Source organism: Falco peregrinus, chromosome 8 (genome assembly GCF_023634155.1).
Source record: "Falco peregrinus isolate bFalPer1 chromosome 8, bFalPer1.pri, whole genome shotgun sequence".
In the NCBI taxonomy this organism is placed as follows: Eukaryota; Metazoa; Chordata; class Aves; order Falconiformes; family Falconidae; genus Falco; species Falco peregrinus.
Window position 1 is genome coordinate 38,181,234 of NC_073728.1, and position 20,044 is coordinate 38,201,277.

Genomic DNA, 20,044 nt, shown 5'->3' on the forward strand with positions numbered 1-20,044 from the left:
AACCCAAAATCAAATAACCAATATATCATTTAACTACATGATTGAAGTAAAATGGTGGCATGAAGATATTTTGGTAATATGAACACACATTTTCCGTCTGAAATGAAATACTGTAATTGTTTCTGTCTGGTTTGATTGTTTAATAGCAGAATTTCATGGCTGTATTATATAAAGTTTGTGTTCAAATACATTGTTCTAATATGTATGCTTCCACTGAAGAGCTATGACACATGTCTGATTTCATTGTATTGCTGGTTGAAAATTATTTTACATGATTTTCAACAGAACTAGCACTTATAGGTAGACTCATTCACTACATGACGTTACTTTATTTTATACTAGTAAACAACAACTAGAAAAAGGCTACTACTTAGTATCATGGAATGTTTTCTTTTATGTTTTTAAAAGTAATTTTAAACAACAAATTACATTCTCATTATAAAATCTACACACCTTAAATCATATTCCTATTCTGTAACTAAATGAGCTGAACTTTGTGGTTTTGGGTAAACTGTATTTCTGTGAGGCTCTGCTACAAAATCCAACAAAACTGCTGACAAAAGCCTTCAGTAACTTTTTCTTCCCAGCTAAAAAATTACAGTAACTAATCAATACTTTTCTAGCAATGCTGCTTATGGTTCAGAGCACTGTATCATTCAAGAAAGAATACAGTAGTTTGGAAATTCATCAGATATTGCTCCAAGTTCCTTTCTAATTCAAATCCTGTGATATGACAACTCTGCTCACCAATCCGGGAAATACATATAGTTCTCACCACAAAGGTAAATTTCCAACCAGTTTCAGTTAAGGAACCCTTTTCATTAAGTAACTTGGAAGGCAGGAAATGAGACTTCAAGCAGAATGCCAAATAGATCTATATAATTAGATCACACTCAGACACTGGCTACCAGGAAAACTGTTAAAATCAGACACTGAATATATCCAATTCAAACATTAAAACAAGTATAGGAACCATTTTCTGAATGTTGAACAGAATATCACTGTACTGTGTAAGAAAATCTGAGATTCTCTCACATGGCAAATCCTGAGTTTCCAGAACAGTACTTGTTATCAACTTGTGTTGTCTGTAGTAGGTGTTGAAAATTATGGGAGGATAGGGTGCTGTGAATTAGATAAACTTCTAAAAGACCAGGAGAAACTATAGAGGTTTTTGAACTAAGTAGCAGAAGCAGATTACTATTGACCAAATGCAAGATAATAAACAGTGGGAGACACTACCAAAGCATTCACATGCATTTTTGAATGGTAAGTTAACTAAAAATGGCTGATGTTGCATGCACTGACATTTCACAGCGAATGTGTATTTGAAAAAAAAATAAAAAAAATGGAAAGAGCAGAAAAGGATGTATGACTTCATCATGGACCTGTTTTCTTTTAAGTCACTGATGAATTCAAATGGTAAAAAAAGTTTGCTTACAATATATATAGAAGAAACATTCCAACTCATGTTCTATTTTATGTGTTTACCATGATTTTAGATACAAGCAGTCAAGAAACTTTATGAACTGGACAAAAAATGATGCAATAAACATCATAATGACTGTGATTCAGCTGCTATAACTTCCTATTGAACTTGTAGGCAAACAGATCGACAGAGGTACTATATTTTCCCACACTATCATGTTAAATCTTACATCAGAAAAATTATTCATTCTTATTTATTTACATATTATTAGTTACGATCATTTATGAATGACAGATCTCTTGTATTTCTTCATATCACATTGAATTTTCAGTTCTGATCCATTTTACATGCATGAAAGCCTGACCGTAAGAAGCTATGTAAAGTCACCAGCACTTCAGGAAAACAGCTGGCATTTATGCTGCTATGTTCCATAACACAAAAACATACAGGAGAAATGAAAACAGAAATTTCTCATGTTTTTCAATCAGCACCTACAGTACTGTTTACAAAATTGTCTTTGTCTGCACTTTTATCCACCAGATATTTATACTGAATCATACTGCAATGTCATATTGCAGTTTATCATAACTATGGCTTAAAAAGAAAGGCAAAACCCAAAAGCAGAACAAACAGAAAACCCCAAACACGTTGTAGGATTTGTTTACCCATTTAGAGTAGGAAGAATTGTCATTAATCATAAATCCAGAGTATCCCAAACTAGTAATATTAGATAGATATATGTTTAAAAACTACACAGCACACATTCTCTCATCTCCACACCAGAAAAATTCAACTACTTTGAGGCAAAGAAGCATGAAACACTCTTCTTTAAATGACAGCTATTAACTCTTTATTCGGTATTCCAGGTAGATCATCACTGTTGCAGATTCTGTGAAGCACAGATTCAAGATGAGACTAGACATCTCAGTATGAAGGAATACTCTTTACACCACCTCATATTAAAGACTTCCCATAGCTCCCTAAGGAAGAGGTCATCTATTTCTAGTCATAATCAAATGAACAAAAGACAAGTTGTCTATATTAATATTCATGACTCCTCGTGACACAGAACTTGCTTTTGTTTATGAATGCATATATAAAAGCATCCCCTCTCCAACAGATTTTAGCAGTATTTAGAGTTCAATACTGGTCAAATATGTGTATAATAAAGCTACTTTAGTCGTTACTACTTTAAAATATGACTTAATTTCCAACTTATGCATTTAGTCTTTGGAGTTCATTTAGCATAACTTTCACAAGCACACTACCTACGCATACGTTATATAATTGATGAATCAAAATACTTTATTAAAAGACTGACAGCTGATGAGTCAACTACCCCAACAAACGTCTACTTATCAACTGCACCTTTTTTTTAACATGAAAGATAAATGTAAATAATTTTTAATTGAACCAGAACAGAGGTCAGCAAAGCATTTGGAGGAAATATGGACAGCTCTGGACAGCTCTAAAGTTATCTCTAGAATAATAAATACCAGTTCTGAGTCAGACTGAATTTTCTTAACACACTGTATCCTAACTCCAGCGAGGTTCAAGGACTGAAGATGCATATGAGAAACAACGAATTTGAAGCAATACTCTTGTTCAGCAATCTGCAACTTAAAGACTTCTTGATTTTTTTTTTTTATTTTTTCTTATGTGACCATTCTTCTGATTATTTTTTTAGTAACTTAGATGTGTTTGAACATTCTAAACTTCTCTAATGCACAAAGTATAACAAACCGAACTTTTTTCCCCAATGAATTTAATACACAGAATATTAGCAGACATCTGAAAATCCAAACAATGCATTTATCAAAATAATCAGTCATCAGTTCATAACCCAAAGAAGTTTTCAAAGCACAAGCCAATCAAACAAACCAGGGCCACTCTGAACTAAGAGTGGAAACAAGAGAGCAGCAGAAGAAACAAGTCATAATTCTCTGTAAGAAAGAGCATAACATATCCCCTTCTGAAATGCTTTACTATAGTAAATGTAAGCCATCATCAACCTGTTACCTGCATCCTGTATACAAATGCAAGATTATATTTATAAACATAAACTTGTCATACAGATTGTAAACTGTCTGTTCAATGAAATATATATATTAAAAAAATCACAAACAAACCAGTCTGTACTGTGTAATTTACATATAAACAACAATAGCTTCTTCAAGATATTTATTTTTCATTATTAATTAGCTTCCAATCATTTAAAAGCTAAGTTATTATCACTGGACTTACCCATAATGGTTAAAGCTGTGGCTTTTGTTAAGTCTTCTTTCATTGATTCTATTATTTCAAGATTACCACCATCCAAGTTGCATCTATTTATGGTTCCATTTCCTGAACTGATCCAGTAAAGTTTGTTTTCCCCATAATCTATTGATAAACCTGTAATTAATATATACAGGTTTAACTGTGGCTTGAGTTGATAATAAACATTTAGTGTTAAACTGTTTTCATAATAAAAGTGTAGTTATGAAATATATATATACACACACAAAACCCTGTTATTTATCCATTCATCTAGTCAAGCCTAAAAAAAAGACAGAGAGAGAAACAAACCAAACTGCCCATTTATACTGAAAAAAAGCACGCCTTTTTAAAAAAAAGATTTCTGCCTTTTATTTCTCCCAAAGTCTACACAAATCAATCAGTGACTGACTGATGAAATAGCATTATCTGGCAAAGAAAAATTACTTGAACAAACTGAGGTCTTAAGTGAGGTCATTAACTACTAGTTAATGCAAACTAGAAACCGTCATTTGTATTCTATAATAATGAATACTTAAAAAATCAGGAAAAAAGCTATTTTTTGTGATTCAAAACCATGAAAAGTCTGCTCTCTGCCTACATGTGCAGCCCTTCGCTTAGAATGCTAAAATACCAAAACCTAATACTAATTCTCACTAAGTTTACAGTATTCATTTTACTTTTGCTTCATAGTGAACTGACCTCATGATCAGTTCTTTGGAGTTAGAAGAAAGGGAACCACAGAAATAAAACGGTTGCAAAATAACCTACTAAATGAACAAAGCATACAATTTACTGCAAGTAAAAGCAAAGAATGCAGAGATAAAGTGTTTCAGACTTCTATAATCCTTGAAAAACATTCAAGTAACTGTAGCAGGAGATCTTCCATGGTGAAATGTGCTTGGCATGGTGACAATACATGCCATAATAATTTGTTTTGGTGCTACACTTTTCCCAGAACTCATGTTAGGCACCCAGCAGACAGTTGCCAAAAAATACTATATTTCACTCCATAGGTCAACCTCTAGATACTGTACAGTACACTTCTTCCATCATGGAAACTGCTTCTCTATGGAAAGCCAGATCTATTTTCAAAATCCTGATGGAAGGAAGGAGTGCTGCATGCTGCGGTACTTTCAGCTACCATCATGCCACTATTTCTTTACATGTATTTGACATAGTAGGCCAAAAAGTGTCCACTTTCTAAGCTTTTGAAAAACAGCTTTCCAGTCCTTTACAGTTACTGCTATTTTCTCCCCTCTCTGTAAGTGTATCAGCCAGAACAAAACAATCCACCCTCAAGAGAAGATAAGGATACCAAGTAGCGCCTTCAGGAGAGATTGATCTTGCAGCATCTCTCTGCACATACATGTTGTCCTGCCTGTACAACCAGCATTGCTCACAGTGAAAAGACAGTGCCACACACCTTGGAGGCAAGCGGCATGTGCAGTATTTAGACCTAGCACAGGAAACTTTCCTGGGAATAGGAATGAACCTTGCTATGGATTACAATGGTAATATGCAAGTACAAAAGTTTCCTTACTCTGAGATGGATAGCATTTGCCATCCTCTGTAACTCTTTACTGCTACCAGTGAGCTACTCACTGATTTCACCTAGAAAAATCTATTTATGGGATTGTTGTGAATGCGATCTACACAGCTATTAAAATGTTATCTTGTCAGGTTTCCTACTTCTTCAGATATTAAACTGGTGCTTCCATATACGAGTATTTCAATCACCCAGCACCAATTGACAAGAAATAACATTCCTATCTCCTTCTACCCAAGCCTACCACATTTTTCTTCCCAAAGTATTTTGCTGTTGTGTTATTCACCTATTACCAACCTTTGTGAAAACATATTATTTCTGTTTGTTTAGATTTTTTAAGGAACTGTCCCGTTTTTTCCAGTGAAAATAGGTGACTCACTAGCCCTAAGGATCACAGACACTCATGATGCATTCTGTGTGGGTGACTGGCTTACACCTTATGTCCCAGCTGCCAAAGTCAACCTAAATATGTGGATTGCAAAATACTGGTGTCAGAGAATTCTGTCGTGTTTGGGTTTTTTTTGTTTGTTTGTTTTTTGTTTTTTAATATTTCCATGACTTAGGCCATCACTGTTTTCACAAGCATTTTTTAGTTTCCTTACTGAAATTTCCAGAAATATGCTACTATTTAAAAAGCATATCATAATGGCTATTCCAGCAATTCATACACAGAGGTTCCAGTCTTAAAACCACATATATAATGAGATATTTAGCTTTCACTACCAGAAAATCAAGTTTGAAATTTTAATTTGGAGCACCCTGAAGTACAAAGAAATGACTCTTGATAGCACTTTTCACACACTTACTTTTAAAATTATGTATTTTCCTCTAACTTTATGTTTACCTGTGGAAATGTTCTGTAACAAGCAGTGGAAGCTTATGGAAACTGTGTTCCAAGAACTTTCAAGTTGGGGTTCATTCTTACTATCTAAATCAATTGAATGTTGGACACTGCTAATTACAAATTAGATGAAGTATAGGAACAGAATTTACAATTTTTGTTCACATTTCCCACTTTAGAGACTTAAGAAAGGTTTTTTTTAACTGTTTATGGCTGATTACATTTCAGGTGAAAAATGAGTGCTTAAAATTAGGACGTCCTTAGGCTTGTTTCTCTGCTAAACATAAACGCATACTTAAGAAATAACTTTTTTTAAACAAACAAAATAAATTTAGGATGAAAATTTCAAAAGCTAATCTCAAGAACATTTTTGGTTAACACCTGCAACAATGTAGTTTTTGTAAACCATGTTATATAAAAAAAGAAAGCAAGGAATATTCAACTGGAGAGTCAGCCAAGAAAATGAAACAAGAACAGCTAGAACAGCAATCAGAGCTGTGATATCATCATGAGCAAAACGGACACTCCAAATTTGTTCAGAAGAAAGGATTGAACTCTATTTCAAAAAACAAACACCTCTCCCTCAACCTGTAATTATGGAGTCCTTTGAAGTTAGCTGAGAGAGAATCCAGTATGTTTTTAAAGGTTATTTAACCCAGTTATTTCAAAACTTACTAACAATACAAACTTGACAATTTAGTAATAGCCATTTCCTTAACAACTGTCCAATGAATGCACAGTTTGTACTTTTAGGGTTTTATAACAAACAACTGCTTAACAGTTCAAGTTAACTGCTTAAAGTTCAAGACACCAATGATCAAATGATCTGCATCACAAAGTACAAAATTAAGCACTAATTCTGAACCCTCATGACTGCAGTTTAATGGAACCTCAGTGATTAGTTCCCTTTTTTAAAAAATCTGTATGTGTCAGTATTTCAGCCTTTATAGAACTGCAGATAAAAATGAGACACAATGTGTAGTTGTTCCAAGATTATCAGTTTCCAAAATCTCCAAACTACATACTCCTGATGTTGATAAGAAATATTTTAATTGAAATAGTCTCCTCCTTTTAATAGAACTCAAATTGAGAAAAAAAATCATCAGCATACTTCAGGTCACAGATTGGAAAATTTTCCCTCATTCTTAAAATTTTGAAATTATGCCTTAAGAAAACAAAAAACCCTATGACTTATCAGGACATCCAACTCTTATAAGCCATATATTTGCTTTCCAGTAATCCACCTGTGAACTCACTTATTAGATCATTCACCTCGCTCCCCAAATATTCAATATCAGCACTGCATGAACTAGATTTTCACTTGTAGAAAAAGACAGCTTCTCAGTTAGAAATTAGATGCTAAATCATAGTTTTAAGACTGCTACTCTCTGGCTCTTCAGCAATGTTTTCTTGTTCTTAGCATGAGAGTGCCAAGATGTTAATTAGCTTTATGCTAATGGTAAGGGTAATTTAAACCATTAAAAAAGGCATTTTGCATATATTTCTATTTAGAGTTCGATATTGGAAATTTAGTACTTATTTTATCTATAGTGTATCTGATAATTTTTCTCAGACATGCAACAGAATTTGTTTTCATATCCATCAACAGACAAAACTGAGCCAAGACATCTACCGATTAGAAAGTTTTTCAGAAATAGACAAGTGCAAGCTTTACTTTCCCTTTACATACATACTTTACTCTACACACTTTGCATACTACATATTCTATGCTTTACATACTTTACAATTTAGCATGCTTTCAGAGAGCCAAGAAGGGAAAAACGGTTAAATCTCTACGGTTTCCTTATTATGCGATAGGTATCATTACCATGCAGTAAGATCCTTTCATCTGGAATATAACCTATTTGAAGTAATTCTTATCAGATCTCAAAGGTGTTAAAAATTAATCCAACACTATAGAAAGAAAAAACATTGTTTCACTTGCAGCTCCGTGGTGAAGTAAAAAAGTAATGTTGCAATCATCATTCCTCCAAGCTTACAGGTACGTTTAACTGCACGAACAGTCCATCCGATACCAGTGAGACTTTACATGTCCATGAAGAAAAACATCAGAAAACCCACGTGGATTTGCACATGCAGCCTTTGACAGAACTGATATACTTACAAGGGAGGGGAGGGGGGAAAAAAACAAAAAGGAAAAGAAAAAAAAAAGGAGTACTTACCATTCTACCATGTATTTGGTTCAGTGGCTTTACTGCTACTCAGAACAAACTCAATGACAGAAACCATAAGGACTGCAATTTAGGACCTATGATCACAGGATATTCAGTGCAAAATGTTGCACACAGGCTTATTTCCTAATATTGTCATAATATTATTAAATGTGTTTATGGTTTATACTTCACCTTAAAATTAGTGGGTTTACCACTCCTTTTCCTCCCAATAAATAACTGTCTCTTCAAGTGGATAGACAGAAAATCAAATCGACAATAAAAGACACCAAATAATTTCTACAAAATTATTTGAAATTAGGGTCTAAAATGCATTCTGTGTTGCTTTGTTGTCAAATTTATTCAATTATTTGTCATATTTACTTCAGCCTGCTTAAAGCATTCAGTTATGAAAACCCATAGATGCCTTAATATGTAATCACTTTATTTATAGGTCATTAATAAGGCAACAACAATTGTTGTAACCACTTTAACTCTAAAAAAAAAAATGAAGTTACAAGAAGAAAAGATACCTGAACCAAAAATAAATGCAGCTGGGATTCTGGTGAGGAAGGTTCTACATTTGCAGTCAGAGTATCCTCTCACATACATTCATAAATTAAAAGCATTCTCTCTACGCTTTTTTTCCCCATGACCAAAAGACTGAGAAATACAGATGGCTTCTCATTCACCTTCGGTCTACGGTAATCCTAGAGGTTAATAACAATGTATGTAGCCCACTAGATTAGATTTCAATTAGAATGGGCCAAAAATATCTTAAATTGCAAAACACAGGGGTACATCAGTGCTTTTCATGTCTTTATGTCTGTTCTTATCTCTGTTATACAGTACATGAAAAACATCATTGTATACTTAAACAGCATTTCAAGATAATGTCTGTAATAAAGCACTATCGAATAAAAACACAACAGGAAAAAAGGTATTTACCAACAGGATCTTTTTGATTCTGAAAGAGTATTTTGCTGTTGCTGCCATCCATGTTTGCCATGTTAATTGTGTTACCATCCGTCCAGTAGAGCTTACTGAAGAAGAAGATGAACATATTTCAAATGTTGCTTTGTTTACACAGTATTTTTAATGCATCAATAGGGAAAACATTCCTAGAAGCAGGCAAAATATACAACTAATGATTACATGATTTAATCAACAGTAAGCTTTGGTAGGGAAGCAGTACTCAGAAATCTCAGCAAAATCTTTGAAACACATGCATTTACCTTAAGTTTGAAACAAAACAGAAAGGGCAACTCAAAATCTGAAAACTCAGCTTCTGACAAGCTTTACCACAGTTCATTTGTTAAAACCACAGATATCTTACCCTTTTACTGGGTGAACTGCAAGACACTGGGGTTTATCGATTCCATGGATGATTGAGGTTTTCAAGGAACCATCTAAATGTGCCACATTAATTTGTGTTTCATCAAATTCTGAGCTAATCCAATATAAATTACGTGATATCCAATCCACTGCAAGACCTCTGATACTCTGGATATCTGCAAAAAGTGAAAGTAGTTATTCTCTTTATTTTCTGTCTGGATTATTCTCAGACTTAGAGAAAAAATCCCAACAATATCTTCTACAGCTTGTTAACAATATTGTGCAATATGCTACTCAGATGTCTGTACAAACTGGTTGCCAAGAATTAATAATCATTATTTTTCTTCTTGGGCCTGATATACTTGCAATAAGAACATCAAAACTGCACTGAAGATTTAGGAAATCCTCCATAAATACTTCTTTTAAAGTTAGCATAAAACATATTGTCCAAAAATAATAATCAGACAGACGGTGAATTTTCTGAGTGTATTTTTCTACTTACAAATGCATTTATTACTCAATGCAGTATTAAGAAGTGTGGTTTGTGGTGGTTTTTTTTAATGGATGATGATGTAGAATGAATTACCCTCCACTGGAAAGTTCAACACTCACAATTACTAAACATAAATATTATTCATGATGTAAGAGGAAGGCTCATACTTCTTTAGTTGCGAGTTCCACTTTACATAGAGAACATTAAGTGGCTTTCTAAGGCACAACTATGCTGAAGTTTAAAAGCCTACTTCCCCTCTTTAGCACCAGGAAGACTCAGTATGGAGTATCTGAATTAAAACCACTGGTTTATAGCACACTTCTACAGCATGTTAGTAGGTAAGTAGCTACATGACTAAAGAAGTTTTGGTTTTATTTCTGAAGGCTTTTGAAGACTCCATCTTACTCCCCTGCTTTCCTGGAAGTAGCTAAACATCTGTCAGCCAATGGAAAGTAGTGAAGGAATTTTTTTTGCTTTGCTTGTGCACACAGCTTTTGGTTTTCTTATTAAACTGTCTTGATTTCAACCCATGAGTTTTCTCACTTTCATCCTTCTAACGCTCTTCCCCAGCCCACTCACATGGAGTGAGCAAGCAGCTGTGTGGGGCTTAGCTGATTTCTGGGGTTAAACCACAGCAGCATTACCTGCAGTAGTGACAAACAAATATAATATGATCAATTTAGTACCTTCACAAGTGTCTTTGTATGAGATAGTCTTCCTTAGCAAGACACTGATTTTTTTTTTTTAAATATATTGATATCTGCCTTAAATGCTGCATACAAAATCACTGCTCATCATTTAGATATCAACAAGCTGCTCTGCTTTGGCATAGCAATGGTTCATACTGTACAGCACCTTTGAAGATGAGGAAGCAGGCTAAGGGCGATTTCATGATTTCATTATAGTTCATAGTTTATACACTCTCTCTTTGTCAACTTCACATGATTACTTCCACTGACAGAATTATTATCATTGACAAACTAACATGGATGTGGCTGTGGACTGACTTGCCTATACCTAAGGTCAAACAGTGATTGGGCATTAGGAAGTCTGCCAATTTTAGAGAATGCAACAAGGGCCACTGAATTCAGAGCCTTGACCCATTTTAAACTGATCCCCTGCCTTTTTGGTTGTGGGTGGGTTTTTGTTTGTTTGTTTGTTTGTTGGAGGAACTAGAAAACAAGCATTTCATACTTTTAAAAAGATTAAACTATGACTTTGGCATCTTTGTGACATTAACATAAGACTTCATCCTGCAAGAATCCCACTAGTATGTGCTTACAAAGCTTCTTATGCTCTCATAAGAAGTATAAAAATACAACTGTAAGTAAATGAGATCATTTCCACATAGTAAGTAGTCTTTATAATGTTTTGATGTGCCAGAACATGGTAAATTTGCATATTTTATATATAATGAGTTACATCTGGCACAGAAAAAAAGAACAGCCCAGAAAACCTCCAGCACAGAAGCTACCACAATAAAAAGAATGCTGATAAACAGGAACACTTACACACAGTACGTTTCTTTAAGTTTCATTAAGTTGACAAGTTTTGTGATTTTTCACTATATATTTTATATAGTAAACAATGTTTTTTTGGAATACTACCATTTAAAAACACAAGAACTCTTCCTCTTCTGGGCACCTCAATGATGTAAAGACTAGCTCTAAGAGGCATTCTGAACTTTGCTTTCATTACTGGTACTGAAAAAAAATCTCCAATTATCAATAAAGTCATCTCTGAGATAGCAGGTGAAAAAACCAAGATACTTACACAAAATAAATAGGTTCATCAACCTACACAGCCAAGAATTAATATTGCCACATTTGTCCAATGATTTCCCAAAATATGCTAATTCAGAACAAAATTCTTCTGGAGTGACACCAGGGGCAGAACTTTATTTGGGGAAATCATCAAAAAATTAATCAAAAAACTAAAGAGGTCTGTTTTTTTTTTATTTGTTTTCAAAATCAGAAAAGGTCTGATCTTGCAGAAGTGATTTTTTTCTTTTCATCTCTTTCCCTTCAAACACATATTTAACAGTTGAGGAACCAGAGTTTACAGAATTTGCCTTGAGATAATTACTGTCAGAACAGTTTTCTATGTTCAAGCAGATAGTTATATTACGAAATAGAAGAACATTGTGTGGTGCTAGGAGAGGAACTGATAGTGGTTGGACATGAACAAACAAACAAACCCCAGCACTAGGCAAGGAAAAAAACCGGTATCACTTTAATACTGAAGCTACTGCCATAGGGTTGAAGCAATCATGAACAGACTTTACAATCCATTAGGTTTCTGTACTCAAAGTACAAAGCAAAAGTGCCGGAACAATGGAAGTGTTAACTACAGAAAAAAACAAGCCAGCTATGATTTTCCATTTGCAATATTTTAGGTTTCCTTGTATCGCTGTAAGCAATCTACCTGTAAGGAAAAAGCTCAGTAAAAAGGAAAATCCGAAATCTACTGTTATAAGTAACTGAAGCAGCACTGATGGAACAAAAGTTTACAGGATTGAAAGACACAGACTCAAGACCACTTCCTCACAGCATTCAAGTACTGCAAACAGCCTGATGGCAATCAGTTTGAACAAGACACATGCTGGAAGAAGACAACAGGTAAATCCATAACACCAGTATTACCAAAATTACAGAGCTACCACACCATGTGTTTCATGAATGGTGCCAAAGCTGAAAGATCTACATAAACTGGAAAGAAAAAAATAACTCTGATGCTGCTAATTTCTTCGGTAGGTCAGCGCTATGTCAGAATACTGTTGTTTTTCTGCTTTTCATTTTATTACTTCTACCTTCCCCAGAAGACATTATTTCCATTGTTTACAATATTTCCAATCTCATATAAAAGCAATGTTAAAATAACACCACAATTTAGTTAAATAAAAATGAATTGTGAATCAATAAAATGAAGTGGAATCCAAAACAAAATTATGCTTTCTTATTGTTTAGATCAATTATCCAATACCAGTGGAAGGTACACTCAACAAGAACTTTGGTACATATTTTAGCATGCTTATAAGTACAATGAATTATTATTACTTCAATGTTATGGTATTTACCTCTTGAAATAATGGTTTCTAAGCCAGTGCCATTAATGAAGGCACGCTTGATGGTCTGTGTTTTCACATCAGTCCAGTATAAGCGCTCCTCCGCAGCATCAAAATCGATGACTGTCACATCATCAATGTCAGGAACAGTGAAGGCTGTGATGAAGTTGAAGTATGGGTTTTCTATGTCCACGCCTCTTATTTCTGAATGCCTTGCATAAAGAAGAAACTTCTTCCTTTCTGTTAGAAAAAAGAAAACATCACTCCTCATCCTCTGCACAACATCGCTAACAGAAGTTCAAGTCATTCATTTAAGATCACTTTACAAATGTGTAAATAAAGTTTACATGAGTGATTTAACATCCAGAAATCCTGCAGCTTAGTGACAATTGAGAAATAAACTATGACAGAAAGCACAAAAACGTCACAGGAAAAATATATTAATTCTGGATGCTGGACATGATGTTACTGCAACCTAAAGCTGTATGGTCTCATGAATGTGTAAGAGAGAATGTTAAAAATGTTATTTTAAAATTTTTACTCCACTTATCCCAATCACAAAAATATGATTTCATTTGCCAACATATCCTAACAGATAATAAAATTTGGTATATCAGGGCAACAGAGTATCACCGTAACAGGGAAGTTTCCCAAAAAATGAAACTCAGTAGGAATTCCACAATGTACGTGTAAGCAGTGAAAACAGATGGAAAAAAAAAAACCCAACAAACATTGATTGTTTTAATTTAGACATTCCCTAATGAAAAAGGGTAATACCTTAAAGGCAAAACAGACTTCTGTTTTTCTAATCTCAACAATCTAAATTATTGGAGCAAATGTCTGCTCCAAACAGTTACGGTAACTTTCTTCACCGCAATACCCTTGATACAATGAAGTATTTTTCTGTATTTCCTAAACATTATTAATGCACACTGAAAAGAATACTACAGTACAAGGTTTAACTGATAAAAGACACAATTATTTGACATTTAAACAGCTTTTATAACTTAAAAGTCTTTACTGCAATTCTTTATAAAACTCCCCTGCAAGGCTGCATGTCTAATATTTACTCTTAGTTTCATTTTCAAGGATTAAGAAAATGAAGACTACTTTAGAAGAACAGGTAGAGATTTAAACATGAAGCACATTTCTGTCATTCAGCTTACCTGACTCCATTTTTCGGTGACACATTTTACAGTATACATCTTTCTGTTTTGTAGAGATAACTTTTACTAACATATACACAAGGAACAGGAAAAAATGGCTATGGTATTAAACATCAAAGCTACACACACCTCATATATTAGAGTGAGTTATCAATTCTCAAAAAGTAGATATCGCTTTAAAATATACCATCAAAATGTACTGTAAAGATTTTTTTTAAGATTGTGTTTTAATTTGTCCAGTTCAAAATTCTAAAATAAATACAATTGTCAGAATTTCGGAGGAAAACTTACCGTAACATGTTTTCTTGTCTAAAGACAGTTTCATCAGATGTGGACAGGCACATGCCGCACTTCTGTTGTGATTTATCAGACACATGTGAGAACATGGACCTCTGCCCTCATTAGCAGCACATGGATTGGAAGCTAAAATTGAATAATGAAATACACAAAATATAAGAACACTTTTTGGGACTAATGTTTGTCAAACTAGCATAAGCTACACTGGTGAGAAAGGGGTGAAAATTCTGTTTGAATACAAAGCTGGCCTCATTGATTAAGCTTTTACTCAAATCAACTCTTCTAGGTTAATATTCAAATCTCGTCCAAGCATATAATGGTGTATTTGTTTGTTTGTTTGGGTTTTTTTAAACATGGGAAGTATTTTACACTCCTAATCAGGACACATGGGATAAAAAAAAAATAAAAAAAATTAACATGATGAGGACCTGAACAGCAAATTTCATTTTGTGAAGAGCCAAACCTTAGATTATGCAATGAATTTTGGCAATGCCAATGTCTCCTCTCAATTTGATCTACCTACTGGAATCTTACTTAGAAATATAACATGCAATAATAATTTGAAAAAAAACCAACAAAAAACACACCAAAGTATTTCTACTTTCCTCAGAGAAAAACCTCTCTTAAGTGCAGACTTTTTCAAGTATCTTCCTATAGTTCACTGATTGCACAAGATGTGCTAAAATTGCTTTAAAGAGCAGAAAAAAGCTGACTGGAGAAGACTTCTTAGTCTTACAAAATCTAGAAGTTATTCTTATTATTTTCATCAGTTATTATACACACACAGTTCCAGAGCACTCCTGAAGAGACATTCCAAGCATAAAAAGAAAGTAATGTTGATTTTTCCGTTTACTGAAGGAACCTTAGAAAATTAACTATGATGAAAAGGGAAGTGGGAATGACTGAGTCATAAAGACAAACTTATAATTAACAAAATCAATTAGTTTAGAATATATTCCTCCAACGCTGTACTAGCCTGCAATATAAGTAATTAGATAAGTAGACAAATCTGATGTATGAATTTCTTTGCAAAATAAATTTAGCTCAGACTCAAGCACTATAATTTGAAGACACACTTCATTGCACCATTTCTATTTCATCAGCTCATGCTTCCTTAATTTTTTCTACCAACTCTTAAAACCTTTAACTACTTACTTGTCTGACCAGTGCTACAGGAAGAACGAAACTTTCAAAACCCTGGATAAATAGATTAATGAAATCCAGCATCTTCCATCATTCTATTTAAAAATTACAGAGTTTTACAGTTTTCTGTAAAATGATCTAATTTGCCCCTTTCAAACACTGGCAGGCAGCACTGGAGGCCACTCAGCACCCTACCTGCCTTTGCAGTGTCTCCTGTTATCCCAAGGTTTATTAAAAAGAAGCATCCCATTTCCATTCTGTCAGCTCTTCTAAACCTCTGACAGAAAGTCAGCTGGGCCAATAAGGTTAAAAATATTTATTCTTGGTTAATGACTTAGTATCTTCTTTGACTGCTAATGGACTGTAAATACCTTATTATTTTTACTCAACGACTATATTTGATTCTGCTTTTCCCCAAAATTACAATAGATAAATATTTATTAAACATCTTCACTTTTCTTGTATCTGGGGTAAGTAACAATGTGCAAAAATCTGGGGTGCTTTCTTTTAGTAAGTTCACAGCTTTGTGTGGCTGACAAAAAATATGAAGCTGAGGAAAACAGACTAAGTTAAGAAGGTTCCAGGAGCCCTTCAGGATAAGAATCAATCATTAATGGACTGTTAAAATGAACAAATAAAAGTCATCTATCCCTATGAACTACACATAAAAAATGAAACATAATGTCATATTTTGACAATACTGTGAAGGAGATAATTTAGGTTGTAAGGGATCTGTGGAGATAATCTAATGATTCAACCTCCTGAATTTTTTGGCATTCTTAACACTGCTGCTGCGAGATTTAAAATTTAGTCATATGTTTTGTAAAACAGCATCTCCTTTAATTTATTTGCCAATACAAAGCAGTAATTTCAGTGGAACCTGAACCTCTTTATATGCATACAACTGCCTGTGGTGAGGATCTACTTAGGGCCTAAGAATAATCATCCCCATATTGTTTTTCTGTGCAAGTAGTGCATTGCATTCTTCTGTACAAAAGTTGCTATTTGAGCATGGAATTCAAACAAAAGAACATACAGAAGAGAAAATAAAAGGCATGCTGGTTAATGATCATGTTAAAGAAAGGGTCATGATTAAAGTACGCTACAAGCACCAACAAAGAGGGGACAGTACAATTTATGTGCTGTCTGTCCACATCACAATTCACTTATCATAGAATACAAAATTAGTGGAAGAATAAGTGTTACAAAGCAGATGTATTTGTTTCCATGTGCTTGTGCAACTGGAAGAGTAAACTACCATAATCTAAAAATTACTTAAACCAGCACATAGGTATATATTCCTTTCATATTCATACTGCTTTCACCGAATAGGTATGCTATTGCTTTGACTCAAAAGTTTGGCTATTATTTCCTTGTGCTAGCTCTAACACTTGCTTCTGTTTCTATTGTGAATAACCACATAACCATTCCTTATTCACCTTCCCCATGCCAGTTACGATTTCAACAACTGCCATCATACAGAAGCCTATCTATAAGCTGCATTTCAAGAAGCACAAGCTTACCTGTCCTCATACAAAAACTTTTCCCATACTCTCAACGAGCCTGTTAAGCTTTCTCACTATCTTTTATATAATCTGTACACAGTATTCAAGATAGGGGAGTGATGTGGATATATATACAGCATTACAGTTCACTATCTGTGGTACTTTATTCTCTTCCTAATCATTTCCACCCATCTATTTTCCTTTTTATCATGGCAACCCACAGAACTGGTATTTTCACCAGCTGGCCAGCCTTTTGCATTATTTGACTGATTGCCACTGCTGATTGCTTGTCAATCTATTTCTTTTACAGTCCTGTACACAGACACACATATGTCACTCTTTGTCATCATATTTCTTCTTGACTGCTCTCTAAAACATTATGTAAACCAAATGTTTATTTTTCTTGACCAGTAACCTGGAAAAAAAAAACCTCAGACATTCAATCACCAGTTGACAAATGAGCAGTTACTCTGACAACCTCTGAATATCCATTCACTAGGGACCAACTTATCCTCCATATTAAATTCGTATTGAACCTGTATCTTCTTCACATCCGATTTTAGCTAGGCAAAATTTTAATCTCATACTTTAATGGTGCATGATATCATTCAAATTCTGCTTACACTTTCAAATATATGCACTACAGTTACATCAAAAGGATACTTTTAAATTGCTGACAATCTATTCCCACTCATATTTAAAACCAGTTATAGATCTAATTCTTTGCTCACCATCAATGCTTTCTGTAGTATTGCTTTTCATAGGGCCAAAGATCCTTCTGCTGTACTCGACAGTCAAGTTAAAATCTTTACACTGCCTTATTATATCCGACTATTTTAGCATTAATAATTTGCACTTGCAAGTTAGGAATGAACAGACAATGCATTAGTTCTAAAGTAAGTATTTATTTCCTATATTCACTATTTCAGTTTTTAATCATTCACTTGAAGAATTAGTCAGCATACCATCTAACAAAAAATTTATATTCACCGTTAAAACAAAATAACCAAGAATATTATCTCAAAGTTGGCACAGTTCTTCATGATACTCTTTTGCGTATGGTATGATATCTTTATGGTAATCTGAATTAATTTATTTAATGAATCTCTGATTCCCATTGCACCCCCACTGTACAGTTTGAGATAAAAGGGTGCTGCAAAATAAACAGTGAAATATGTAATTAATTATATAAGTCCATAACTAATAAATGAGTGCCTGGAATGATAGACTTTAAAAAAGCATACTGACATACTAGGCAGGTAAGAAACGCAGGTGTAAAAGAGTAACAAATGTGGTAACGCTAGAGTATTGCCAAGTGGAAAGACCAAAGGCAATAGTACTTTTAAGAGCAGGTACTATGCCTTATCAGAAACTTTCTAAAAAATCAGAAATTTCCTGTTAAAGTACATAATAAAAAAGCAGTGGCAAAGGATTAAATTAGATCCAAGTGTGAAAAGAAACACAAGAGTTACATGACAGAGTGACTAAGAAATAAAATGCTTGATAGAATTCAATATATGTATAATAATATACCAAGAAAAAAACAATCTCAAGTTACATACATGAGAACGGGCAGTGAAATAGCATCTATATCTGCAAGATCCTTTTCTGAAGCAACAGATTTATCCTTATGAAATGGCTGTCCAATACCCCTCTTACTACAAGAGCTAGGACACAGTGAACAGAATTATCAGGTATTAGGACCAAAACAGACAAGACAAGGTCCTCCCTCACACAGTGCATAGTTATGCACCACAGCCATCTGTCCAAAAAGCTGTAGACATCAAGTTCAAAAGTCAACTAGAAAAGGTCATGCAAGAAGAATCAAAGGCTTTAAAGCCTTTGACTCACAAAGACACCATTTTAGGTTCAAAAATCACCGAGTTAAAGGTTACTGGAAGTTGACAGGCTGTAGGGGAGGAGCATGGCTGTTATCTCCCCCCAGGTCCATAGTCTCCTGTAGCCACTGATCAGTCATTGTCAAAGACAGGCTGCTGAGTTAAGACAAAGGCAGAAGACACTGCTTGTATATTAAAAAAAAACCAACAACAAACAAACCAAACCACGCTGAACAACAGAACTTTCATAAAGCACAGAGGAATCAATTTTAAAGTTCAGAAGAATTTATATATTTTGCTTGATTTGTAATCCTTATGCCAATCTTGCTGCTGGTTTTGAAGTAAAAAGAACATACACAAGAAGGCTGTAATAAAATCTCACACTAATAGAATGTTTAACCCCTGCCCACCCCCACCCCCCAATAAAATAGCCAGAGCTTCATTCTCGTGCATCTTAAGATACATTTCTGTAAAACAGCTGGCAATCCAGGCCTCAACAGCACACTGCAACAAAGCAGTGCTATGAAGTTAAATGTTTAGCATGTTTTAATTACAAAAGAGTTCAGTGGTACCAACATACTTTATATTCAACAGTTATTCTACTGCTGGTCCTGATATTTATTCTAGAAAAACTCAATCTGCAAAAAGAAAAATAATGCCATGGCCATGGTGGGTTTTTTGTTTTGTTTTGTTTTTTTATTCAAATACTCTTGAGAAATGCAAAAACCTGGGGAATGTGTGAGAAATTCATGGCTTTCTAGCTGTTTTCAAGCTGTGATCACTCCAATGCACTATATTTACTCATCTCATCGCTATCCTCAGTATTACAACTCATGGTACAAGTGCAACTGCTTGTGCCTAATAGAAGCCCTTGTTCTTTGCAGAAAGTGGATTTTTTAAATATAATGGTAGTTGAGAAAATATTCTTCCTAGAAAACCTGTTTGCTATGCTGATAGCAT

General features: G+C 34.2%; 1 protein-coding gene across 1 annotated transcript in view; it reads right to left on the reverse strand.

The window, feature by feature from the left end:
• Positions 1-20,044, reverse strand: part of LRP1B (LDL receptor related protein 1B) — a 471,012-nt gene that overhangs the window by 208,004 nt on the left and 242,964 nt on the right. The window contains exons 26-30 of the mRNA XM_027793849.2: positions 14,593-14,724; positions 13,148-13,375; positions 9,580-9,754; positions 9,192-9,286; positions 3,671-3,820 (exon numbers count right to left, since the gene is read on the reverse strand). Of these exons, the coding sequence (XP_027649650.2) occupies positions 3,671-3,820; positions 9,192-9,286; positions 9,580-9,754; positions 13,148-13,375; positions 14,593-14,724 (780 nt within the window). The remainder of the gene's footprint in view (positions 1-3,670; positions 3,821-9,191; positions 9,287-9,579; positions 9,755-13,147; positions 13,376-14,592; positions 14,725-20,044) is intronic.